A 23,699-nucleotide genomic window follows, 5' to 3' on the forward strand; every position below is an offset into this window, starting at 1 on the left:
CACCTTTTCTTTGTAAATTACCCAGTCTCAGGGACTCCTTAATAGCAACACAAAGTGTACTGAGGCACCCCTATGATGCAGCAATTCCTCTCCTAGGGAGATCCCCCAAAGCTTTCAAAGCAGGTGCTCAGACAGACATTTTCACCCCAGTGTTTGTAGCAGTACTATTTACAATAGTCAAAAGGTGGAAACAACCCAAACGTTCATCAATGGATGAATGAATAAAGTGTACACACACACACACACACACACACACACACACACACACACACACACACAAAAGGAAATAGTATTCCAAAAGGGAATGAAGTACTGATACATGCTACAATGGGGATGAACTTGAAAACATTATGCTAAGTGAAAAGAAGCCAGACACAAAAGGTCACATATTGTATGAGTCCATTTATCTGACATATCCAGAATAGGCAAATTCATAGAGACAGAAACCAAATTACTGGTTGCCAGGAGCTGGGAGTGAGAGAGTGAAGGAATGGCGAGTTACTGTTTAATAGATTTTGGGGGGAATTTGAGGTTTTTTGGGGGGTGATGAAAATGTTTTGGAACTTAAATAGAGGCAGAATTTAAACATCGTGAATGCTCTAAATGCCACTGAATTGTGCAATTAGAAATGGTTAATTTTGTATCATGTGAATTTTACCTCAACTTTTATAAATAAATTAATTAAGTAGAGAAAATAGCTGGAGGATCAGCGTGTCACCCTCTGTATAAAACGTCTACTCAAGGGAGAGACAACAAGATAGTTAGGCTAGAGAACCAGTCTCTTGCTCCAGTCTTCTCCTAGAAAGGTGCCAGGAAAAAAAAATGTCTGTTCTCAAAACATTCCTTGAAAGGGTTAAAGTCACAACACAAAATACCCAGTACATGTGATTTGATTAATAGTGGTAAATGGATCTAAGTGTGTAATATGTTGACATCTGAAAGACTGTCAACAGGATCCCCATTCAACATCAGGGTAAATGCAACTCTTCAGACAGATGTCTTGAAGCACCAAAGATAAGGAAATAAAGAAAGGTGCACCAGGCAGGACTCCTTTGTTACACAGGTAGGGGAAAAAGAGAATGCTAAATGGATTCTTCTCTAGGTGGAGGGGGATCAACATAGGATTTTTCCAAGATTAAAACCATTCTATCATATTCTATTAAAAGTGATTTAGAAGAGAAAAATGCACCATGAAATCTTCATGTTTGCAGAGATACCAAACCTAGGAAGATAAACTGCTCTGTAGGTGGGCAGAGAGGTGACAGATAAGGATCACGTACATTTACCAAAAATTCTTCTAGACTTATAGGAAGATTATCTCTGAGGTCCCAGTTACAAACTGGGAACTGGCCAGGTGATTCGTGTGAAGTAATGCCTGAAGATATACATCCACTGGGTTGCTGTGGGAAGAAAGAAGGGGATAGGGCTGCAAAATACAGAGCATCCCTATAGAAACTCTTAGAAATTAATCAAAAATGCATTATCCCACGATTTTCCAAAATCATTAGGTGTCTACAGTGGAAATAATCATGATTATAGCTGATATCCCTCAAGAATGACAGAAAACTTGAGGAGAATTCCAATCTAAAAGATCAATAAAATGAAGAGGCTCTCACAAAACACACCAAAGTGCTCCTTCGAATAGAAGGAAGATGACTTCACAACGGATTTTTAAAAATAACCGTGTGTAGGAATAATATGAACATGATGTTGTTTATCGAATTCTTGAAAACCAGAGTGACAGGGGATTCCTTGAAAAGGACACTACTGGGAAAATAAATAAAAGTGTTGCATCTGAGAGCAGAGAGAGACTTTTTACATTCATCACCTCCTACAGGCAGTATAAGATGATCTTTCAAGATCTTTTCAAGCTCTATATTGGTTCATGCCTTTATTCATTAAATAAAAATTGTTGGAACACCAAACATGGGCTGGGCATTCTTCCAGGGGCTGGAGATACAATGGTGAGGAAGAAGATGAAATCCTGGCCCTCCTGGAATGTGCATGCCATTGGGAAAGGCATGTGACAAACAAGGAATGAAGGAGATAGCTGCCCAAGGTGATGCATGTTAAATGAGATATCTCAATGCAGGGTGAGGGAAATGGGCCTTTGTATTTCACCCCCATCTCTGGATGTTGACTGTTCTCAGCTGTAACCTTGGACAAGGTAGGATGCAAGATGCTACGATGGGAAAGGCTGATCAAGAAAGCCTTTCTGAGGAAGTGAGCTTTGAGGAGAGACTTGAAAGACCTGAGAAAGAGGAGCCATGCAATGAGAAGACAGAAAGAGAGGAGGAGAGAAGTTTCCAGACTGAGGGAAACACAGTGTGACCACCTGGACATGGGGAGGAGCTTGGCCTCTTTAAGGAACAGCAAAGAGGATGGCAGGTGCCTTGGGAGCAGAGCACGGAGAGGTTAGGAAGAGATGACCTCGACCATCACAAGAAGCCTTATAGGCCATGATGCAGAGCAGGATAACTTCTAAGTGTAAACGAATGGGAAGATTTGAAATATGTTTTGATTTATGTTTGTAGGAAATGACTGACTCCTGTGGGGAGAAGGGGTGTAACGGGTAAAGTGGAAAGAGGGAGGCCTCTTTAAAGATTGCTGTGTGCCGCAGGCCAGGCGCAAGATGATGTAGAGGTGTGAGTGGTAAGAAAAGGAAGGGGATGTGTTGGAGGCAAAGAGGAAATCAACTGATGATGGATTGGGTGTGAGAGAAGGACAGGAACCATGGTGAAGCCTAGTGAGTTAGATGGCATGGTGCCCACCCAGATGTCACCCTTCAGGACTGGAGCAGGTGTCCTTCCAGTTGCTGGTAATGTTGGCAGCCAACAGAGCTCAGCCAAGTCCCTCCCTGAGATTGGCCTTCAGCAGAGGAGATCCACGTCTTCCAAGGACCTTTCTCTGGGAACAGCTCACATCCAGTGACTGGTCCGAGTAAGGATATGAAGGCCCAGCCTCCTTTGCCCTAACTGGAACAACTCAGCAGAGCCATCCCTGCTCCAGAGCTTTCCATGGAATCGCCATAGGCCCCTCTGCCACAGCATCACAGTTCAGCTCCCCGCCATCCCCACCCAGGGCAGTCTGCTTCATTCACTTCCTCACACATGGTCTTCCCAAGAGCACTTTCTAATACACTTCCTGCATGCAATATCTTCCCATTCCTAGGGATGGCTCCTGCACAACTGGAGAAGTGACGACATCTGTAACTGATATGGGTGAAGCCTGGAAGAGAAGAGAAGCTTGGAGTGGAAATCAAAAGTTGTGTTTTGGTCATGCTAAACTTGAGATGCCTAACTATATCCAAATGCAGATAGGGTAATAGGTGTAATATTGTGGGCTGGCTAGAATATTCTGGACAAAAACCAAAACCCTCAAGGCAGAGGTAAAAGAACACAGCTGAGCTCTTTCATCACAAAGGCCTGTGCTGAATTCCCCATGAGTCTCTCCTACCCTAGTAATTTTTCAGATAGAATGCTCCTAAATGTGCTTTGCTAACTCAAAGAGATGGCATAGTTAGAACCCTTCGTACTTGGTCTAAAATCCAGATCCCCTTGGCCAGGCATGGTGGCTCATGCCTTTAATGCCAGCACTTTGGGACGGCAGATCACCTGAGGTCAGGAGTTCAAGACCAGCTTGGCCAACATGGCAAAACTTCGTCTCTACTAAAAATACAAAAATTAGGCAGGCGTGGTGGCGTGCACCTGTAATCCCAGCTACTAGGGAGGCTGAGGCAGGAGAATTGCTGGAACCTGGGAGGCGGAGGTTGCCATGAGCTGACATCACACCACTGCACTCCAGCCTGGGCAACAAGAGTGAAGCTCTGTTTCAGACAGACAAAAAAAAAAAAAAGGGAAAAAGAAAATCCAGATCCCATGCCTTCAAGCCATGGTTACTGGCTACCTTTTCTTCCTGCCACTGGCCCAGAACACACTGCCCTTCCCACCCCAGGGACTTTGCACATGCTGCTCCTGCTGCCTGGGATGCTCTTTTTTACCGTTCTTCATATGGTCAGTTACTTCTTATCCTCAGACTTCTCCTCAATCCCATGGTGCTTCTGACATTTTGAAAGTATTTCATGTATTTATTGTTTACCTGGATGTGAGTTCTGTTTATTTGTTCTGTCTCTCCAATTGGAAATTTCCTATGAGGATAAGGACTTACTCATCAATGCATCCAAGCATCTAGTACCATGTGATATATATTCCATGCTCAATAAATACTGACTGGGCAGTGATTTCATGTTTGAGATATTGTGTTCATTGCAGAGGTGGAGGCAATGCAGTACATACATATATTAAACACTTCCTGTGGGCCCGCTTCTGTGTTCTCGGATTGTATTCATGTTCTTTTTCAGCCCTTCCAATAGTTCTGGGATGTAAATATTGCTATTGTCTCTATTTTTTTAGAGGAGGCATCTGAGGACCAGGGAGAATACCTAGCTTTCCCCACACCATGCAGCTCCTGGAGGAGTTGAGATTTGAGTCCAGGTGCACCTGGCTCCAAGCCCGTTCATTTTCCCCTCTACCATAATTAGTGAATTCCTTCAGCAGACTTTTTGAGCACCTACTATGAACAGGGAAGGGTACCAGAAAGCAAAAGAGAGAGAGCCTGACTTTGTAATTTGACTTAAGAAACAAGACAAAAACAAATGTAATCACATGAAGCAGAATAACCTAGAGGGTCCTTCCAGCTTGAACACTGTCTAACTGTCTGAATGGTCCAGACACTAAATGCAATGGGAGAAATTATCCTGCTCCTTGGCTGTGTCTGAGGGTGTGCATTTTTTCTTCGTCTACCTCTAGCTGCCGGTGAACACAAATTTAAGTCCATTCGAAATGGCTGTCTGGACACTCCCATATGATAGTGCATAGCGAATTCAAGGTCAAATCTAAAGTCAAAGTCAGACGTCTTTGTTTTTCTTCCCCTACTATATCAAGACTCTTACCAATTAACTTGAAAAAAGTCACCAAGTTAACAACTCCAGAGGGGGAAAAAGAAGAAGAAGAAGAAAAAGACTCTTCATCTCATCCAAAGACTCTGAAATGGATTTGCTCACAAAACACCAGGTTTCTTTAGTGACCTCGAGAGACCTTGCCTGTCACACTGAGCAGTATATCATTTCATGGAGGAAAAAAAAAGTTTTACCATGAAAAATGCTATGTTATATCACAGTGTGACACTATTTAAATATCAAGAGTCGAAGCTTCTATTTAGAAAACGGAAGGCAATAAATTGAGTTGCTAATTATTCCAGCTGTGAATATTTTTGGTACGGCTGCAAATTTTGAAGAGGGCAAAATAGAGGATTTTCCTGTTGTTCACGGCATATGCAAATGTAGTGGCAGTCCCCTATGAGCCGAAAGGTTCAGGGATGAGAAACCTTGAAAGCCTATTTTTTTCCTGAATCAAACGGGCTTGAGTCGAAGCTGAGGGAACTATGATATAAAATGGACTTTTGACTACACTAATTGGGTTATTGGCTTCTTGTTTTTCAAACCTGAGAAGTAACAATTTTAAAAATTTTAAGTCCTATTTTAAAGGAAACAATTCACTTCTCAACCTAAGCATAAATTCTCAACTGGAAGAAAAGAAGAAGCACATTAGTAACATCCCTAGTCCCTTCTCTTCCTAGGGGACAGTGAGTGGAGGTGCCTGCAATTCTCCAATGACCAGGCTAATTAGAACGACTCATTCATTCAACACATATTTTAAATCAGCTGGGCACTATGCTCGGTCAAGGAGATTTAGTAATGGCTAAAATATACTATACATGGCTCCTGCCCTCAAGCCATTAATATCTGCATTTATTGACCATTCACTGGATGTCAATCTCAATGCTAAGCATTTCACGAATAAACTCACCCAATCCCCCTAACAAGCCCAAGAAGTAGCTACTATCATTCTCAGCCTCCTAGCAAGGTTAAGTAACTTGCCCAAGATCACACAGTGATAAATATAGAAGCCAGGATGCAAACCCTGGTTGTCTCAGTCTAGGATTTGCAGACTTAAAACTGCCTTCTAGGTACCATCCTATTGGATTTCTTAAATAATTAAATGAATAATAATCATGATGATGACAATGAAGAAATGTTTCTATGTAGAAAAAGAAGGCTGACTACAAACATCAGATGTTTACCAGTCTATCTCTAAAGTACAGGAGATGTTTACTTTCTATTTTTAAAACGTATATACTTGACCCAGTGCAGTGGCTCACGCCCGTAATTCTAGCACTTTGGGAGACTGAGGATGGTGGATCACGAGGTCAGGAGTTTGAGACCAGCCTAGCCAACATGGTGAAACCCCGTCTCTACTAAAAATACAAAAATTAGCCTGGCGTGGTGGCACATGCTTGTAACCCCAGCTACTTGGGAGGCTGAGGCAGGAGACTCACTTGAACTGGGAGGTGGAGGTTGCAGTGAGTGGAGATCAAGCCACTGCACTCCAGCCTGGACAACAAAGCAAGACTTTGTCTTGGGGCAAAAAAAAATTATATGCTTGTTTTTTTTGTAATGTGTACATGTTATATTTGCAAACAGGAAAATAAAGACAGAACGCTTAAGCGATCACCTAGTTTTGCTACTCAAGTAGGGCTCAGTGGTGCAGTATCCATCATTTTTCTCGTTATCTCTTTTTTCACCTCATCCTCTATGCTTCTCTCCTTCTGTTTTTGCTTTCTCTCCACGTTCCATGTCTCTGTCTCTGTCTGTCTCAGGACCCTGCCCCTTGAATTTTGCCTCAACCAGCACCATTCCTTTTCATATCGGAGAGTATATTAATGGTGCCAGAAAGGGTGGTGGTTATTTAACCTCTCTCCAGCTAAATGTTTTATTATAACTCCTGAAAACCTAATTACAGTAACTTTACATGCTACAGTACCCTTTATGGGCTGCCTCTTTATTAAACTTACTCTTTTAGAGAAAATAAACCTGATGCTTCAAAGTGCATGGCCAGAACCAGTGAAATGTAATGAAATCTGGAGTTTTCTAGTGCACACCTGATCTCCCTCACTGAGCACCACACCCCCATTCCTGGGGTGTTTGTGACTCTATCCTTCCCCTAGCTTTTTATCAAATTTCAGACACTGCATGTATGATAGTCAGAATATTTTAGGGATTAATGGGCTGTGTATCAATGTTTTCATCCGCTCCTCTGAATACCCATGAGTTTATTTACTGGGGAGGTCAATTTTCTCGGTAGAACAACAGTCGACACCTGGTTTCCCTGATAACCAGAGTTGCTTTTTTGCACACAGCGCTACGTTGAGACCATTTAAGACTTTTGCTGTATTTCAAAAACATTTGCTGCCGCAGACTTCGTGAGCAAAGAACAACACGTCGGTCTGCTCTGTTAGTCATTAGTTGTCCTGGTTAGCTGAGTGGTACACTGTGATGAGATTGTGGGATACGGGGTGAGAGAGAGAGAGGAAGAGAGAAACAGGAAAAAAGGCATTGACCTTTGGAGTTGAGGCAGCACAGTTATTTGTATAGTACATTTCTTTTCACAGCCCTGCTAGGATTTTCCCCTGTGAATAAAGCCAAAACAACAGAAAATAAGGGGATCCCCCTGGTTGCAAGCTGCAAAATGGTACTTGGTGTTAAGGAATTTTATGTATTTGTTTGTTTGTTTCTTTGGTGGGATTTAAGGTTAATGACTAAGTTTACTTGTGATTGACTCAGAGAAAAGGGAAAAACAAGAAAAAGAAAATAAATCTTTTGTTGGAGCCTCAGGTAGCTTAGCCAGCCTCCGCTTCTCAAAGCTACCACTCTAGATTAGTCAAGCTCCTTCTGTATCATAAGAATAAAATAAAAATTCACAGCCTTTTGAATTGGTGGGGGCTCTTGTTGCATGGATGTTATGCATGAGGTTTTTTTGTTTGTTAGGTTTCTTTTTAAAATCTTTCATGGTTGTTTAATCAGAGACAATGCATGCCCTTAATTTTCTAAGCCAATTTGAAGCAGAAGCCTGGTTAACCAAGATTCTGCCTGAAATCCATGTCTTTGCTGTCACGTAAAGCATACGGGAGAATGGCTGTTCAGCTTTTAGGTATGCTTCTCAGTTTTTATTAAATGGTTTTGTTTTCACATGAGGAAAAGTGATGACATTTACCAAAAAGGTTGATAGTTTAGGGTGAAGTGATGATCCCTGTATTCTTAAGAAGTCACAGGAATGCAGGACACAGAGCTGAGAACACAGAACCTTTGCCTTACTATTCCATCCCAAGCCCCTAACCTGTGCCTGACAGAATGCTGGGTGCTGTGACCAAAGCTCCCATCCCCCGCATGACATGACTGGGAAGGGAAAGAAGTGTGTGAGCTCCTCTTTTATTTTTTGTAAGACATCAAGGACTGGTTTTCTCTATCTCTTGGAGTGTTAGCAAACTCCAAGGATGGCACTTTGGGGGCCCCTCATTTGCCTTTCCTTTCGGAGGCACAAGTGGCCAATTCTGAGAGCAATTGAGTTGTGCTTGAAAAATGTCAAGTGCATTTGGAAACTACACATTTTTGCTGATGCCTGGAGTCCCGAGCTGAGCTACTTCCATGACCGACCGCTGGGAAGAAGTTCAGTTGGGGCATCACAAATGATTCATCTGAACACACTGAGCAGGCCTCTGAAGGGGAGAAGCTGTCTTAACAGCCGGTTCAGGGAAAAATCAGGAGAAGTCCCCTAAGCCCTCTTGGTCCTCCCTGTGACCATCTGGCCAAACCATTACCTTGTGGGTCTTGCTTCATTTTATTTGATTTTCCAGCAGCATGTGACTGAAATCCTTGGGTGAATCAAAGCTTGCGGTTTTTTCAACTTTTTGTTATGAAAAATTTCAAACATACAAAAAACTTGGAAGAATAGTACCATGTAAGAATAACCACCTGGTTTCAACGATTGCTGTCATTTTGCCACATTTGCCTTATCTGTTTTTATAGAGCTTGAGAGATGAGATCTTTTTGCTGAATCTTTTGAAATGAAGTTGCAGACTTCATGAAACTTCACCTAAAGACGCCCACATCCAAAGCTTACATTAAAAAATATATGTCTACTAACAATCTGGTGTGTCCTCTGCAAGTAAGATGCATTTGGAAGGGCATAAAAGTGATTCAGGTAGAATTTCTTAAATGTTAATATACACTAGAATCAGCTAGGGAGCTTCTTTGCTTCCTTTTTTTTTTTTTTTTAGATGGAGTTTCCTTCTTGTTGCCCAGGCTGGAGCGCAATGGCACGGTCTCAGCTCACTGCAACCTCTGCCTCCTGGGTTCAAGTAATTCTCCTGCCTCTGCCTCCCAAGTAGGTGGGATTACAGGTGCCCACCACCACACCTGGCTACTTTTTTTGTATTTTTAATAGAGATGGGGTTTGGCCAGGCTGGTCTCGAACCCCTGACCTCAAATGATTCGCCTGCCTCAGCCTCCCAAAGTCCTGGGATTACAGGCATGAGCCACCATGCCCAGCCACTAGGGAGCTTCTTAATCGATATACTCCCAGACTCCACCCCATACCTGGATAGGGCCCAGGATTTTGTACTGTTTTTAACACTGAGTGCCGCGTTAAAAACAGTACAAATTCCTGGGACCAGGCGATCACTTGAGTGCTGTGTTAAAAACAGTACAAATTCCAGGTATTTATGGGACACAGTCTGAAGATCACTTCTATCGAATCTTTCTCTTTTTGTTTGCTGAATTTAATCTTCTAAAGATTAGTGACACCAGGGTGTAACTGTATCATGGGAGAAATAGGATTCTACTTATCGTTGGTTTTTTGTTTAATCATTTTAAACCCCAGAGACTAGAAGGAAGGGAGGTGATAACTAAATGGGTTTCTTTCAGCTGCGATCATCACAGACACCACAGTGCCAATGAGCGGCCTGAGAGATACATCCTGCGAGGGTTTATGCAGTGCTGAAAAGCATGCAGGTTGTTTTTTCTGTGGAGGGATCTGGCCTTGCATGTGTAAATATAGACTCTTGCCTGCATGTACATATGCAAACTTGTAAATCTGTTTGGCAAACAGGCATCAACACGGCAGGAGGAGCCTATTTTAAAATTAAAAATGTTCACAGCACTATTCTTTTAGCATTCATTATTTTGGTCTTGGAAAAGGTTGTAAGTTATTTATTTAACAACGATTTGTTGAGTTCCCCCACTGTAAGCCAGGCTCTATTTTAGGTGACAGGATGCGGCGTGAACAAAATAATTATTTTAAACTTTATTGAAATTCAGTTCTAACGATGAGGACAGACAATAAGTAATATGCAAATATACATATGCATTTAATGAAGAAAAATAGGCAGTTATGACAGGGCAGAGAGTAACAGAAATTGAAGGGGCCCAGGAAGATCTCTCTGAAAAAGTGCTATGAGAGCAGAGATTGAAGGAACAAGTTGTGCAGATATTTCCAGGCAGAAGGAACAGTAAGTGCAAAGGCCCGGAGGCAAGAAGATGTGATATGATGGGCAATTGCAAAAGGATAATATGATGGATGGAGTGAGGGAGGACAACAGAGGTGGAAGCTTCAGTGGGAGAGGTAGCCAGAGGGCAGATCATGCAGACAGTTGAAGGCCATGAGAAAGACACCTGATTTTATTCTCAATATTATTAGAAGCCTTTGTCAGGGAGAAAGGGCGCTTTGTTTGATGACATGTGACCTAAGCTGACTTTATTTTTAGAAGAAAGTGTAGAAAATGGACTAAATTTTCAAGGGAACATTTTTAGGATTTCACGAAGCAGTGCCATATGCAAGATATAATCATATCCATTTTTCGTATAAATGAGTGTATTCAAAATAACATTAAAGCCAATTTAAACTTCTTATCTTCACCGTGTTGCTCTCATGTTGCTAAAACATTTCTATTTTCAAGTTATTTATTCTGTCCACAAATATGACTGATGTCCAGGCACTAATGTTTCGACTCTGGAGATAACAGGAGTAAGGAATATCTACCAGTTCAAGTGTCCAGGAGTTCACATTCTGGTTGGGGATAGACACATTTAAAATAATTATATATAGAAAGACATTAATAACACCAGGATATAACTGTATTATGGGAGAAATAAGATTCTATTTATAAATAGAATCTAGATAGATAGATAGAAGATAGAGAGAGAGAGAGAGAGATTTGTGAGTGCACAAAGTGAAGGGGGCTGTGTTAGAATAGATTCCCCAGGTAGGTGGTTGGAAGGTGGATAGGAGTTAGCTAGGATGGTTTAGGTGGGACAGAGAAGAAAAAGCCATTTGATTCAATTGAGTGGGCTTGTTAAGACAAAGTGTGTCTTTTTGTGTGGCTGAAGCGTGAGTGCATAGGAGCTGGGAGCACTGATTAGAAACAAGGGTCAAAAAATGGGTAGAGAGCCATGGTTCCATGTTGTAGAGAGCTTGGTTCCATGTTGAAACTTAGGTCTCATCTTTCAGGCATGGAAGGATAACCACGGATTTGTAAGCCAGAGCACACTGGCATTGTGGCTTGGGAAGGAAAAGGCAGGAAGGCTAAAGGACGGGGTTGGTGGGTAAGGTTTTCAGAAATGAAATTGTTGGGATTCGTTAAGCTATTGGATGGGGAAAGGCAAGGGAAAAGGAGGAAGTTCCTTGGGTAACTGGGAGTAAAGGAAGTCCAGGAGGGGTGGAGTTGGGCATGTAAAGGAATATAGTCTGAGTTTGGTTGTGACTTGTTCCAGACAGCTGTGAAATGTAGAAGACAAGCTGCCCAATGCACAACGGGATGTGGGTCAGGAGCTAAGGAGTCATGAGCTAGATAGAAATGGAGCTTTGGAGACTCCAGACACATCAGTGGTGGCTGAAGCCCTAGAAATTGGCAAGATCACTGAGGATGCGAGAACTGGAGTTCAAATGTTTTCACTCATTAGTGACTCCTTACAATGCCTTTACGTTCCTTTGTTTTCATTTGATTTCCTATTTTCACTACTCACTCTGGGAGAATCATTTAAGAAATAAATTCGGAGGACTCCTAAATCAAATTCCGAGGTTTCTCTGTCACCCTGGCTTTCTGCTGTGGATATGTTCTAGCGTTGTTATAAGGCAGCAGACTATTATTTAGTGACTTAGAGAACTCTTCAGGTGTTTGTTCAACATTTGTCAAGCTTTAAATTAAAATCTGCATTTCAGGCTCCTTATGTAGCTCTGAAGAATTAATAATAAAAGCTACTCACATGGGCTGACACTTACTGTGGGACACACCTTGGTTAAGTTCTTTTGCTACGTAATCCTGCATGATATTGTAGGATTAGTGATGCTTTTCCTACACAGTGTTGCAATCCTCACAGCAAGCAGTTATGAGGTACCTGTACTTTTATTACCTCTGTTTTACAAATGAGGAGATGGAGGTTCTCAAAAGCAGTGTCAGGTACTTGTCAGAAATGGCACGACCAGGACTACCAAGGTCTGTCTTGTGCTACAATGCTGTCATGAACACCATGCCTACTGCCTCCTCTTCCAAAACACCATTTTAAAATGGAGCATTAAAAAAGAGCCGTTGGACAAGGAGTCCAAAGCCTTATTTATGGAATCAAACTTCTAGGCTTTATTTTAACGTTAGCTATGTTAAATAATTCACTAATCAGATACTCATTTTCTGACATGATTGTCAGTCATATTGGGTTTGTTTGATCTCTGTGAAGGATTAAAATACTTTCAAGGTTTTATCTGCAAACAGCCAAGATACAAATATTTGTAATGATAGCAATCCTGCCTTAGAAGCCCACTGGGAAAGCCTGCTAGCCCCCAGAGGCAAGGCAGTGTGGTGTAGTAGGTCTGATTAGAGCTTCCAAAGGGTCTAACTGGATGTAAATAAAAAAATTTTTTAAGTCAGGCAGACTGGAGCTTGAGCCCTAATGACCCGCTTGCCAACTCCCAGCGTCAGTTTTCTCATCTGTAAAACTGAGGTAATAATAGTACCCACCTGGTGGGATTAATGTGAGGTTTAGTTGCAAGTAAAACATTCAGCATTGTAACTGACACATTGTGAGTGGTCAATAAACTAAGTAGCACCTACTGAAGACATCAAGAGAAAGGAAATAACTGTAGTAACATTTTGAAACCTTAGAATTGCAGCTGAGTAAAATTGCAAGACAATGAGAGGACTTCATTCATTCATTCACTCATTCATTCACTAAAATCCCCCTCTGCATGTTGGGCTTGATGTGGGTACTGGGAACATAGGACGAACAAGGTACAAAATAAGACATAGTCCATGGCCTCCAGCTGCTCAGATTCTAGCATTTACTTAACTCCTGCCTTAAATCCCACTACACATTTCCTGGAAGACAAGTCATCGTTTTAAACAAGGTCTAGCAAGTCACATTTGAAGTCTTGTAAGTGGCATGTATAAGAAAGAATCATCAGAGAATTAATGGTCCTTCCTTAAAGTGCCCTTGGAGCGACCGACTCCCCGACCCTGAGGAGGAGCTATATCCTCTTCTACACTGCCTGTTCTACTGTATGGTTCTGCTGTGTGGTTGTCACACCACAGCTCTGGCTAACACGGACACCTTATTCAATTGATAGGCAAAGATGATTCCAAAGAAATAATCATGATCACATGACCTTGGAGAAGGCATCTCAGAACAGGAATCAGGATTTCACGGGAGGTGAAAACGGAACAACAAGGGTCAGAGACAGGGTAGGGTAAAATGTCAGTACACAGGTTTTATCAAAAGACAGAGCTCTGGGTTTCAGTCCTCAGACAGTTGCTTGGCTTCTCAAAGGCTAATATCTCCAATCTAAAATGGAGAGATTCTGCCATAAAAATGGAATGAAATAATGGCTTTTGCAGCAACTTGGATGGAGCTGGAGGCCATTGTTCTAAGTGAAGTAACTCAGGAACGGAAAACCAAACATCATATGTTCTCACTTATAAGTGGGAGCTAAGCTATGAGGATGCAAAGGCATAAGAATAATATAATAAACTTTGGGGACTTGGAAGGAACGGTGGAGGGGGCGAGGAATAAAAGACTACATATTAGGTATAGTGGACACTGCTCTGATGACAGGTGGACCAAAATCTCAGAAATCACCACTAAAGAACTTGTTCATGTAATCAAAAAACACCTGTACCCCCAAAACTATTGAAATTTAAAAAAAGAATATATCTGGATTACAGAAAGAAAAAATTAAAAATTTTAAAAAATAATGAAATGAAATCGAGATATTAAAATATTTAGTTTGTAAATAGTTGTGACAATACATTTCAAGTACCTTTCAATAGTAGGTATCTAGCTCTATCCATGTTCCTGCAAAGGACACCATCTCATTATTTTCATGGTTGCATAATATTCCACGGTGTATATATAGCACACTATCTTTACCTGGGTGACAAAATAATCTGTACATCAAATGCCAGTGACACGAGTATACCTATATAACAAACCTGCACATGTACCATGAACCCAAAATAAAAGTTTTTTTAAAAAATAGTAGGTATCTAATATGTGATAACACTTAGCATCCTCAACCTCATCATCTCTGAGGAGGTGACAGTCATTCAGTTTCCATATTTGCTTTGAATGCTTCGCAGGTTGTTGTGGAAGATACCAACTAGATGCATATGTGAAAGGAGCAAATTATTCACATTTATGGAATTAATTTATGTCATCATCGAATGTAATGTTCGCCCCTTCCTCCACTCCAGGGTAAGCTTAGTTAACTAGGATTATGCTAGGACTAGATAGAGCAGAGTGGAAGAAAAATAGCTAAATGTTGCTCCTTGGCTACCCGTGGCCACTCTGACTCTTTCCCTTTTCCTGGCAGGCACTTCCTCTTCAAGACCTCCTCGGGGAGCACACCCTTGTTTAGCAGCTCTTCCCCGGGATACCCTTTGACCTCAGGAACGGTTTACACGCCCCCGCCCCGCCTGCTGCCCAGGAATACTTTCTCCAGGAAGGCTTTCAAGCTGAAGAAGCCCTCCAAATACTGCAGCTGGAAATGTGCCGCCCTCTCCGCCATTGCCGCGGCCCTCCTCTTGGCTATTTTGCTGGCGTATTTCATAGGTAAGTCAGGGCAGCCTTATTCAGCAACGCTGGGGGTGACAACATGGGGGAGAGGCCATGGACTTGTGAATCTAGAGGCCCTCTGATGTCTGTACAGTTTGCTTCTTGGCTCCTGAAAGATGTGATAATGAGTGATGGATGGAGGTGATTTTTTCCCTCCTGAAATCCACTTAAATCTGATGAGTTTCTCCTTCATGTTTCTAAATGACATTCATCAGAAGGGAAATTAAGCATCCTTACTATATCCTTTTTTGGAGATGAGCTGAGACTTTTCATTCCCGCAAACCTATCCCTCACTCTCAGAGTGGCCTTCTAGTTTTCTCCATCCTTGGATTTTAACCCAGGTCTGTGCTTTGAAATGTATGCAACATTGGTTAACTTCAGCCAAAAACTGAATTGAAGAATAGTGGTTGGCATGCCTGAGAACATCTTGATTCGAGAGAAAGCCAAAGTAGCTAGCTTATTTTCAGAGCTGTGGAATAGAAACAGGACTGACAGGCTGGAGCATCCATCCAGGTCTTTATACAGAATCGAATTAGCCAGACACACTTGGCCTTGCCCATATCCCTTCCACAGCCTCTATCTTCTCATCCTCAACTCTCTCCTCACCATGGGCAGCCGAATCTGAATCAGGGTCACCTCTCCTGGCAACTGGGCTTCTGGTGACTCAGTGTATGACATAGGTGAAGTTGCTGGAGTATCTTTCTCTGCATGCCAAAGGTGTTGGTTTACAGCCATAGGGTGTAGCCGTGTCACCACAGAAAGTGGCAGATGCTGAGCGCCCAGGGGCAGGGTGCCACGTGCATAAGAGCTTCTCAGGCTGCACACAAAGCCTGCTCACAGCTCCTGGCCCCAACAAAGAGCCCCAAGGCTGCTGCTCTGTCAGTTAAGCCTGCCAAAGGCAGATCTCCTGGCTTAGGAAGAGGCCATGGTGATGTTTGTTAAAGTTTATTTGAAACACTTGATGGTTGTGGCTTGGTTTCAGGGCAGCTATGAGAGACCTGCCCAGTTTGGCTGTGCCATGTTGCAAAGCAAACCCATAAAGCACCAGCTCAATGAAGCTGACTCCAAAACAGTTCCCAACACGTATGCTGAAACTCCTCCCATTTAAGAGAAAAGAAAAGGCAACCCTGACTGTGTTGGCCTTGCCCCTTCCCTCAACATAAACCCTCCCTTCTCGCTCAGCACTGGGGGCTCCCACACTTCCTTCATCCCCAGGCAGCAAGCATGGTATCTGCCAAAGAAGGAACTGGCCCAGCGCTTCCCAGACCATTCTCCTAAGCTTGCCTGATGGCAAAGGGGCATGACTGTGCACCCCCACAGATCTGGGGCCCTGCCTAAGGCAGACCAATATGAGCCAACAATTGACATAAATTTTTCAGCTTCTTCCACACTATAGCTGTTCTTGTCTTAATATGGAAAAATAAGCATGTATATTCCTTACCAGTTGCATTTCTCAGGAATGCCCTCCCAAAGTGAGAAAACTGACTCTCCAGGGAAAGGTGCCGTGTTCATCTGGGGCTTTGCAGAAGTGTAGCTTGCACTCTAAACCACAGCTGTACACCGGAACTGAGGCCTGAGACCCAAGCACCCCTAATTTCGAGTCATGTCTGCTTCTCACTTACCTCTTGATGAAGGATGAAGTAATGGGTTGACCTCAGAAAGGCGGAAGGATATCTGTTGCCCCGCTGAATCTCTTGAGTACATCTTAGTGTGTTGCTAAAGTAGCTTTGTGTGCTTCTGCAGGTGGCTGTTCAGGGGTCTGCGTGGAAGCAAATTGAATGTGCCTTCGGGGTCTTTTCATGGTTTGGTTTTGTGTCAGAAACTTCAGAAGGGGTTCATGTGCTCACTTCTCAGGCTTAATGTTCTGCGGGGCCAGTGAGCACCACGGGGCCAGTGAGCACCACGGGGAGCCCAGATACAGAAATTGAGGTACTGCCTGCCTCTGCCAATACCGTCCCAGTGCACCTTCTACTCTACTTCCAGGAGAGAGACAGATGGCTCCTGCCTGATTTATGGGGCTTGATAGTTAAAGTAGAATAGCTTCCTGTAAGGGCAGTCATATACATGGGAAACCGTATAGTGAGAGTTTAATGTTTTAATCAGGTATGTAACTTGTAAATGATAGATTAGGAAATATATTTATTTTCAATCTGCAGGCTGCTAGAAGCTGGACCTGAGCATCTTAGCATCGTTTATTAGTTCATAATCCATCATTTCCTATTATGTATTCTTTAGGTAAGATTATGCTTTGACCCTGGAGTATCAAAAAATAGTTTATGACACAAAATGAGTGATATAATGGGCCAATTTACCCTGCAGTGATGGCAGTGAGCATGCAGCTATAGGGCTACTCTCAGCCACTCTCCCGAGGTGACCGCAGGTCTGCAAGCGTGGTAAGGGGTCAGGACCTGAAGTGCTGGTCTTGGCCCCAGTTATTCCTTTCTCCTTAGCCTTGGCAAACTTGTTTGCCTTCTGGGTCTTGGTTTCCTAAGTACAACATGGGGGCAGGATGGTTATTTACGTGCAGAAACTCAGAAGTATGGTGAGGATTAATTAATGTGTATAAATCACTTTGAAGATGAAAGGCAGTATATTATTACTTACAGAGCTGCAGGGGCATAAACAGTGCATTGCAAACACAGAGAAAAGTGTCTTTTGGAGAACCAATGATTGTGCCCACCTGGGAAACAAGCCATCAGGGAAGGGCAGAAAGACAACATGAAAACCGAGGCCCTCCTGTTAAGGAGACCGGCGCTTTTAAGGGCTGAGTCCATTCTGGTTCACACATGACTCTGCATTCCACTAGAACATGACAGGTCCTGACATTGATGCATCAGCCTCAGGACCTTTATGGGCAGGCAGTGGGTTCAGGCCTGCCAGGCACTGTGACAAATAAGTCAAATTATCAGCCTTGCGTGTTCAAACCCGAAGAAAGAAGACTTTCCAGAAATGAGCAATTTGGAAATTGCTCAGCCCCCTGACAAGTTCTTCCATAGATCCAGGCCCGTGGGTGGGTGTAAAAGCAGAATGCCAGCCTTGTGCAAACTGAAAGACCCAGGGCTTTACCAGTTCAGCAAAGATGCCCAGTTCCTACCCACACAGCTGGGGTCAGAGAACTTTTATGATCTGCTCCTCCATCAGACCCTCTCTGTGCCAAATTCTCTCAGCGTACAAACATCCTGGAATAAATGACTCTGGAAAGCTGAATAAACCACCAGGGGACCACTTTGTGCATCACTCAGGCCCTGGCACAAACAATTCCTAGGGAATACTGGTTTAGGAGAATTTTTCTGTGAAATGCAAGAGACTTTCCTCTCAGGAAGGTGTCTTTCTTCTTCAGGCAGCTCAGGTACTTTCATTACCTGCACCACCAGAAGTCCCTAAGTTTCTGAATCATGTAACCAAAGTATTTTATTACCAACCTCGCCTATTTTATACAAGATGTGTTGTGTTATCTTGATAGTATGCATAACAATCACTAGTTAGAACCTTCTACCTGTTTAGAACTAGAAGCATTTCCATTTGAATCACTTTTTGTTTGTTTGTTTGTTTGTTTGTTTTTGAGACAGAGCCTCACTCCATTGTCCAGGTGCCCAGGCTAGAGTGCAGTAGCATGATCTCGGCTCACTGCAACCTCTGCCTCCCGGGTTCAAGTGATTCTCATGCCTTAGCCTCCCAAGTAGCTGAGATTACAGACCTGCACCACCACACCCGGCTAATTTTTTTGTTTTTAGTAGAGACAGGGTTTTGCCATGTTGGCCAGGCTGCTCTCAAACTCCTGGCCTCAAGTCATCTACCCACCTCAGCCTCCCAAAGTGCTAGAATTACAGCCATGAGCCACCACACCCAGCCCATTTGAAGCACTTTTATATAACTATTCAATTTGAATCATATCCCCAGTCGTCAACCAACACTCTAGCAGAAAATAAAATCTGCATATTACCATCATTTGACAAGCACTGACACCAAGGCCCAGAGAGTCTAAAGTCTCCTGGCCTAGGTAGATAGTTGCAGGGCGAGCGCTAGGCCCTTGGTCTCTTGATGTCTCCTTGAAGGTCTTTCTCTTCACTTCTTTCTCCTCAAGATTGCAGTTAACCAGTTTCTCACATACTGTATGAAACTGAAATAAATGATCCCGTTGGTAGCATTAACTCACCTTATCTAGCTCTATCCTCTTTAGCAAGGTGGAGTAGTTGGTTCCTGCTTCCTGAATCATCTTCTAACACAGTGGATAGAAACTATAGCCCCTCCGCAGTATTATAATCAGTCCTCATATTTCTGCTTTCCAGTTGTCTTGTGTTATAGAGGTCAGCAAACATTTTCTGCAAAAAGTTGGAGACTAAATATTTTTGGTTCATGTCTTACTTAGTGACAACTGGTTAACTCTGCTGTTGTAAGTTAAAAACAGCCATAGACGGTGTATAAATGAACAGGCATGGCTGTGCACCCATAAAACTTTAATTATGCCCCCTGGTTTTTTACTTTAATGTAATTTTTATGTGTTACGAAATATTATTTTCTTTTTAAAAAATTTCAGCCATTAGAATGTAAACCCATTGTTTAGATTATGTGCCATACAAAAACAGGTGGCAGCCTGGATTTGGTCCGCAGGCCATAGTTTGTCAACCCTTGTTCGATTACATTACAGCTTATTTCCTAAGAATACCTTTCAGGTTGTCCACATCTCTATTACAAAAAATTGCTTCCCAACTGGCTAAGAGTCCAACCATATGTCCACTGTCAATGAAGCAGGTGACTGACATTTTCTGATACTGCAACTCCATTTCACAATGAGTAATTGCATCTGACTTTCTGGCCCAAACCAAAAAGTAGAAAAAGCAAGTCACTTTTCTCTTTAAATACTTTCTATAGGATAAATTTTTCCAAGGAAAATTTTAGGAATTTTAGGACACTTCATCGTGAAAGCATAGCTTTTAACTAGACTGCTTGAAACAGTGCTCCAATCCATGGATAGAGTGGAATTGCCTGGCCATTTTGCCTAGTACTCATTTGTCCTCAATCTTTGATTATCCCAGGTTCCTCTGGAAAATTATCACCTGTTTTTAGAAGTTACTCAGTTTCTGATGCCTTCGTTGTTGAGGTTTTCCAACAGATTGTAATGGTGCTGTGTCATGGAATGACATCATTGCTTGCTTGTCCTAGGTTAACATTGGAATAGATCTAGTTTCCTTAAAAGGCATCAAAGTTCTTGCAGGGCTACCCCACATCAAGGAAGAAAGATGCTTCTCATGTGTGACTCTGTTGTTTAACTCCAGATAATCTTAGAAATTCTAAGGCGAGAGTCAACACAAGAGTTCGGCATGACATGGGACTCAGACTGTCACCCCTGAGCTAAAACAATACGCAACATACACTGAGCTTCTGCCAAAGACACTTCACGGGGTTGGTAAGGGAAGGCAGGAGAGAGAAAGATAAGAGCATTTATGTCATCCTAAATTAGTTCTTAGCTCTTCAGATCTCTGCCAAACTAAAATACATATATATATATTAGAGAGTCACCTTGTCTTTTTTCACTACAGTAATTCCTGCCAAATGTGAAATACTATGTTTGAAGTTAGCTGCTCAACACTCTGTCTTCTGCCACTCTGACTTTGATCTGGAAAGAACGCGGGCCATCAACATGTCAGGATGTTAAAAGTGTGGTAATTTGGGGTGCTTTCAGTTTCTTTTGAAAACAATGAGAGATTATTTTCTATGGAAACTAAAAGCCTACCATGTGTTTAAAGTTGCTACACTTGAAAATTGATATGTTGAGACTCACGCTGATGAATCTTGCGTTCTCTGCTGCTATTTTGTGTATTCTCATCTCACTGAACAGAGCAGGTTTGGAGAAAACATAAAGAAAATGACAGAAAATGATGAGAATGGTACACTTGCCTGGCATCTTTTGTGGGGGCGCAGACTAGGAAAAATGTCAGCCCTCTCATTCCAACTCGCTGCTCTTTGACTATCTGGAGAGATGGGAAACCTCATCCTCCTGTATGAATTCCAAGTTGTGTACTTACCTCCCACATCTAAAGGGCAAAATGCTAATGATTAAATCTGAACAGTCAAGCAAATAACATTTCCACCCAACTCCCTGGGCCCAGATGGCCAAACTGAGAAAAAGAGAGCTGCCCACAAGTAAGTCAGGGGACCCAGTCATATTATCTATGCCAGTGTTAGTAGCAGACTTCTTATCTAATAGATATGCTAATGTGCTCTTAACCTGATAATAAAGTCCTGTCAGTGCTTACACACTGGTGAGTCTTTGGCAGGGGGACTGCCATTTCACAACTGAACATCTGATTTCAGAGGGCCTGTCAATTTATGGGAAGAAAATTACATCATTCATTAGCTAGGTCTCCATCACCTAGCGGCCATGTGGCAATATTTGTACCTCGTGTTTGACATTCAGAAAAAATGAATCCCTCTGCTTCGGAAGAGGATGTGGCCTCTTTAAAAACATATTTGTGCAATCTGGGGGACTTGAAGTGCTTCAGGAGGGTCAGCAGCTGTGGGGAGATGCCTTTGCTTTCCTCTCCGAGATTCCCATCAGAAGTCAGGATAGTCGGCCCATGCAGGGCTTTCTCACCCTTGTGGGCAGACGCTGGTGATGAGAGCCAGGAAACAGGTTCTGGTCCTGACTTTGTAGAACATCGTAATACAGAGCCAGAGAGGAGTGATAGGTGCCACAACCCTGTGCACCTCAAGAATGCCAAGGAAACAACAATGGTATCGTCTGCCAGCCCAGGACTTCATGCCTCCACAGAGTATACATTGAGTAAATGAATATGGAGAGTTCTCCACCTACTATCCCTGAATCACCATTCAAGCCTTGCCCTAGACTTTCTCTCTATAACGATGATCTCTCTAGCAGTCATCCATCCAGAAGCAGTAATAGAATGCTAGAACATCAGTGTTGACTTCTTCACACACCCTACTTATTTGACTGGATTCCTTTGGGTGGTGGCCAAGCCAACAGGCCCTTCAGCTTCCACAGTGTACTTTTAAATTCTCCATTTCTGACATCTTTCGTTGGTTCATTTATTTGTGCTTGGGGTTTCCTGATTGAGGATTCTGACACAACTTCTAATGGACTGTAAATTAGTGTTATTTCATTCTATGTTTTATCTGGAACACAATTTCAAGTTCTTGCTTTGCCTTGGTAGTTAGACAAGAAGCAGCTTGATGTCGTAGAAAGCACATACATGGACTTTGGTGTCAGAGAGGGCTGTGTTTGAAGTCTGGCCTGTATACATAAAGTCCATGTGATGATGGGCTTGCTATTTAAAATCTCTGCACCTTAGTTTCCTCATCAGAAAAATGAGGAGAATTCCTACTTTGTAAACATGCCTCAAGCATTCATTGAAATGGTAGATGCATGCAACTCTTCTTCAAATCCAATGTCATCAATTATGAGAAATGCCATCATTGTGCATCCCTAAGAGGGAAAAAGGTTGTCAATTAAACTATGCCATGATTTCTTAGCATTTGTAATTTTTATTTTATATATTTGGAAAGAGATAGGCACAGGCACGATAGATTGATGTAACAACCATGTGAATAGGTAGGTCCGTGGTCACAAAGGCCCTGTAATACAACACCAATTATAAGGTGCATTCTGATTCCAGACTTGTGGAAATATTTTAAAAATTCTGAATCTTATAGTCAGTGGAACATGGTGGTACCTGGCACACAATAGAAGCTCAACTAAATGGAGCTATGGTGATCATTGTACTAGCCACTGCACACCTATGCCAGGTCCAATGAGAAGAGTATGCCCAAAATAGTGACTTGCACTGCCCAGCGCTTTGTAGGCAATCAGTACATATTTGTTGAACTCATGAATGCTGATTAGGGTTACATCTGAGTTGTACCAGTTGTGGAAGGTATTTTCCAAATACCCAGAATCCTTGATCCCTAGCTTCACTGTTCCCCTATGTAAGGGGAGGTTTTTGGTTTCTTGATGTGGTAATTGCCTCCGTTCCCAAATTGCACTTCTGAGTTAGAAAGCACTTAGGCAAAGGAATGGTTAGGGGGCCATGTAAGCACCACATTTAAGCCCTCTAGCAGGAATCTGTGATTCCCTGAAATCGAGAGAACTGACTGAGAGAAACTGGGAAGTGTTTGTGTCTGGCATAAGGCCATCATTTGGCACTCATATTACAAAAGTGTAGCAGAATTTACTTGGAGTTCAAGGTGAAGAAGCAAATAATGGCATAAATCTAAAAGTCTGTTGGCTATTTCTCTGTAAATGAGGATGTACTAAGAAAAGAAAGCAATCGCTACAAGGCACCGAGTAGAGAAAAGAACTATTATATGGTAAATTAGGTCTGTGTACACAACCCACACAGAATCTTTTGTGCTCTGAAATGCCTTGCTTAGCTACATGGCCTCATACAACAGAAACCTAACCCAAAGCAAACTTCTAAAACATACATGTTTCTTTTAAGGTCACCTAAAACCAGACTTTTTTGTGTCCTACATTGAAAATTCTTTTATAGAAAATTCATGTTTTGATTGTTAAGAATAGACACCCAGAATTTTTGCCTGAGCCCTTCTGTTATCAAACAAGTCATTTATTAAATTGATGCCTCATAATAAGATTCTCTGCATTCAGAGAGCAAATAGTCCATCAACTGTATTAACACATTTATCATTACCATAAAAAAGAAGATAATGCATTGCATGTTCTGCTAAT

The 23,699-nt window shown here is 42.3% G+C and overlaps 1 protein-coding gene across 11 annotated transcripts in view; it reads left to right on the forward strand.

Moving 5' to 3' along the window:
• The window catches only part of TENM2 (teneurin transmembrane protein 2), a 3,238,122-nt gene that overhangs the window by 2,951,198 nt on the left and 263,225 nt on the right, over positions 1–23,699 (forward strand). For all 11 annotated transcript variants that reach the window (XM_063604288.1, XM_063604290.1, XM_055112852.2 and 8 more), the window contains one exon: positions 14,754–14,992. In XM_063604288.1, the coding sequence (XP_063460358.1) occupies positions 14,754–14,992 (239 nt within the window). The remainder of the gene's footprint in view (positions 1–14,753; positions 14,993–23,699) is intronic.

The sequence above is a fragment of the Pan paniscus genome, chromosome 4 (genome assembly GCF_029289425.2).
Source record: "Pan paniscus chromosome 4, NHGRI_mPanPan1-v2.0_pri, whole genome shotgun sequence".
NCBI classification, from domain to species: Eukaryota; Metazoa; Chordata; class Mammalia; order Primates; family Hominidae; genus Pan; species Pan paniscus.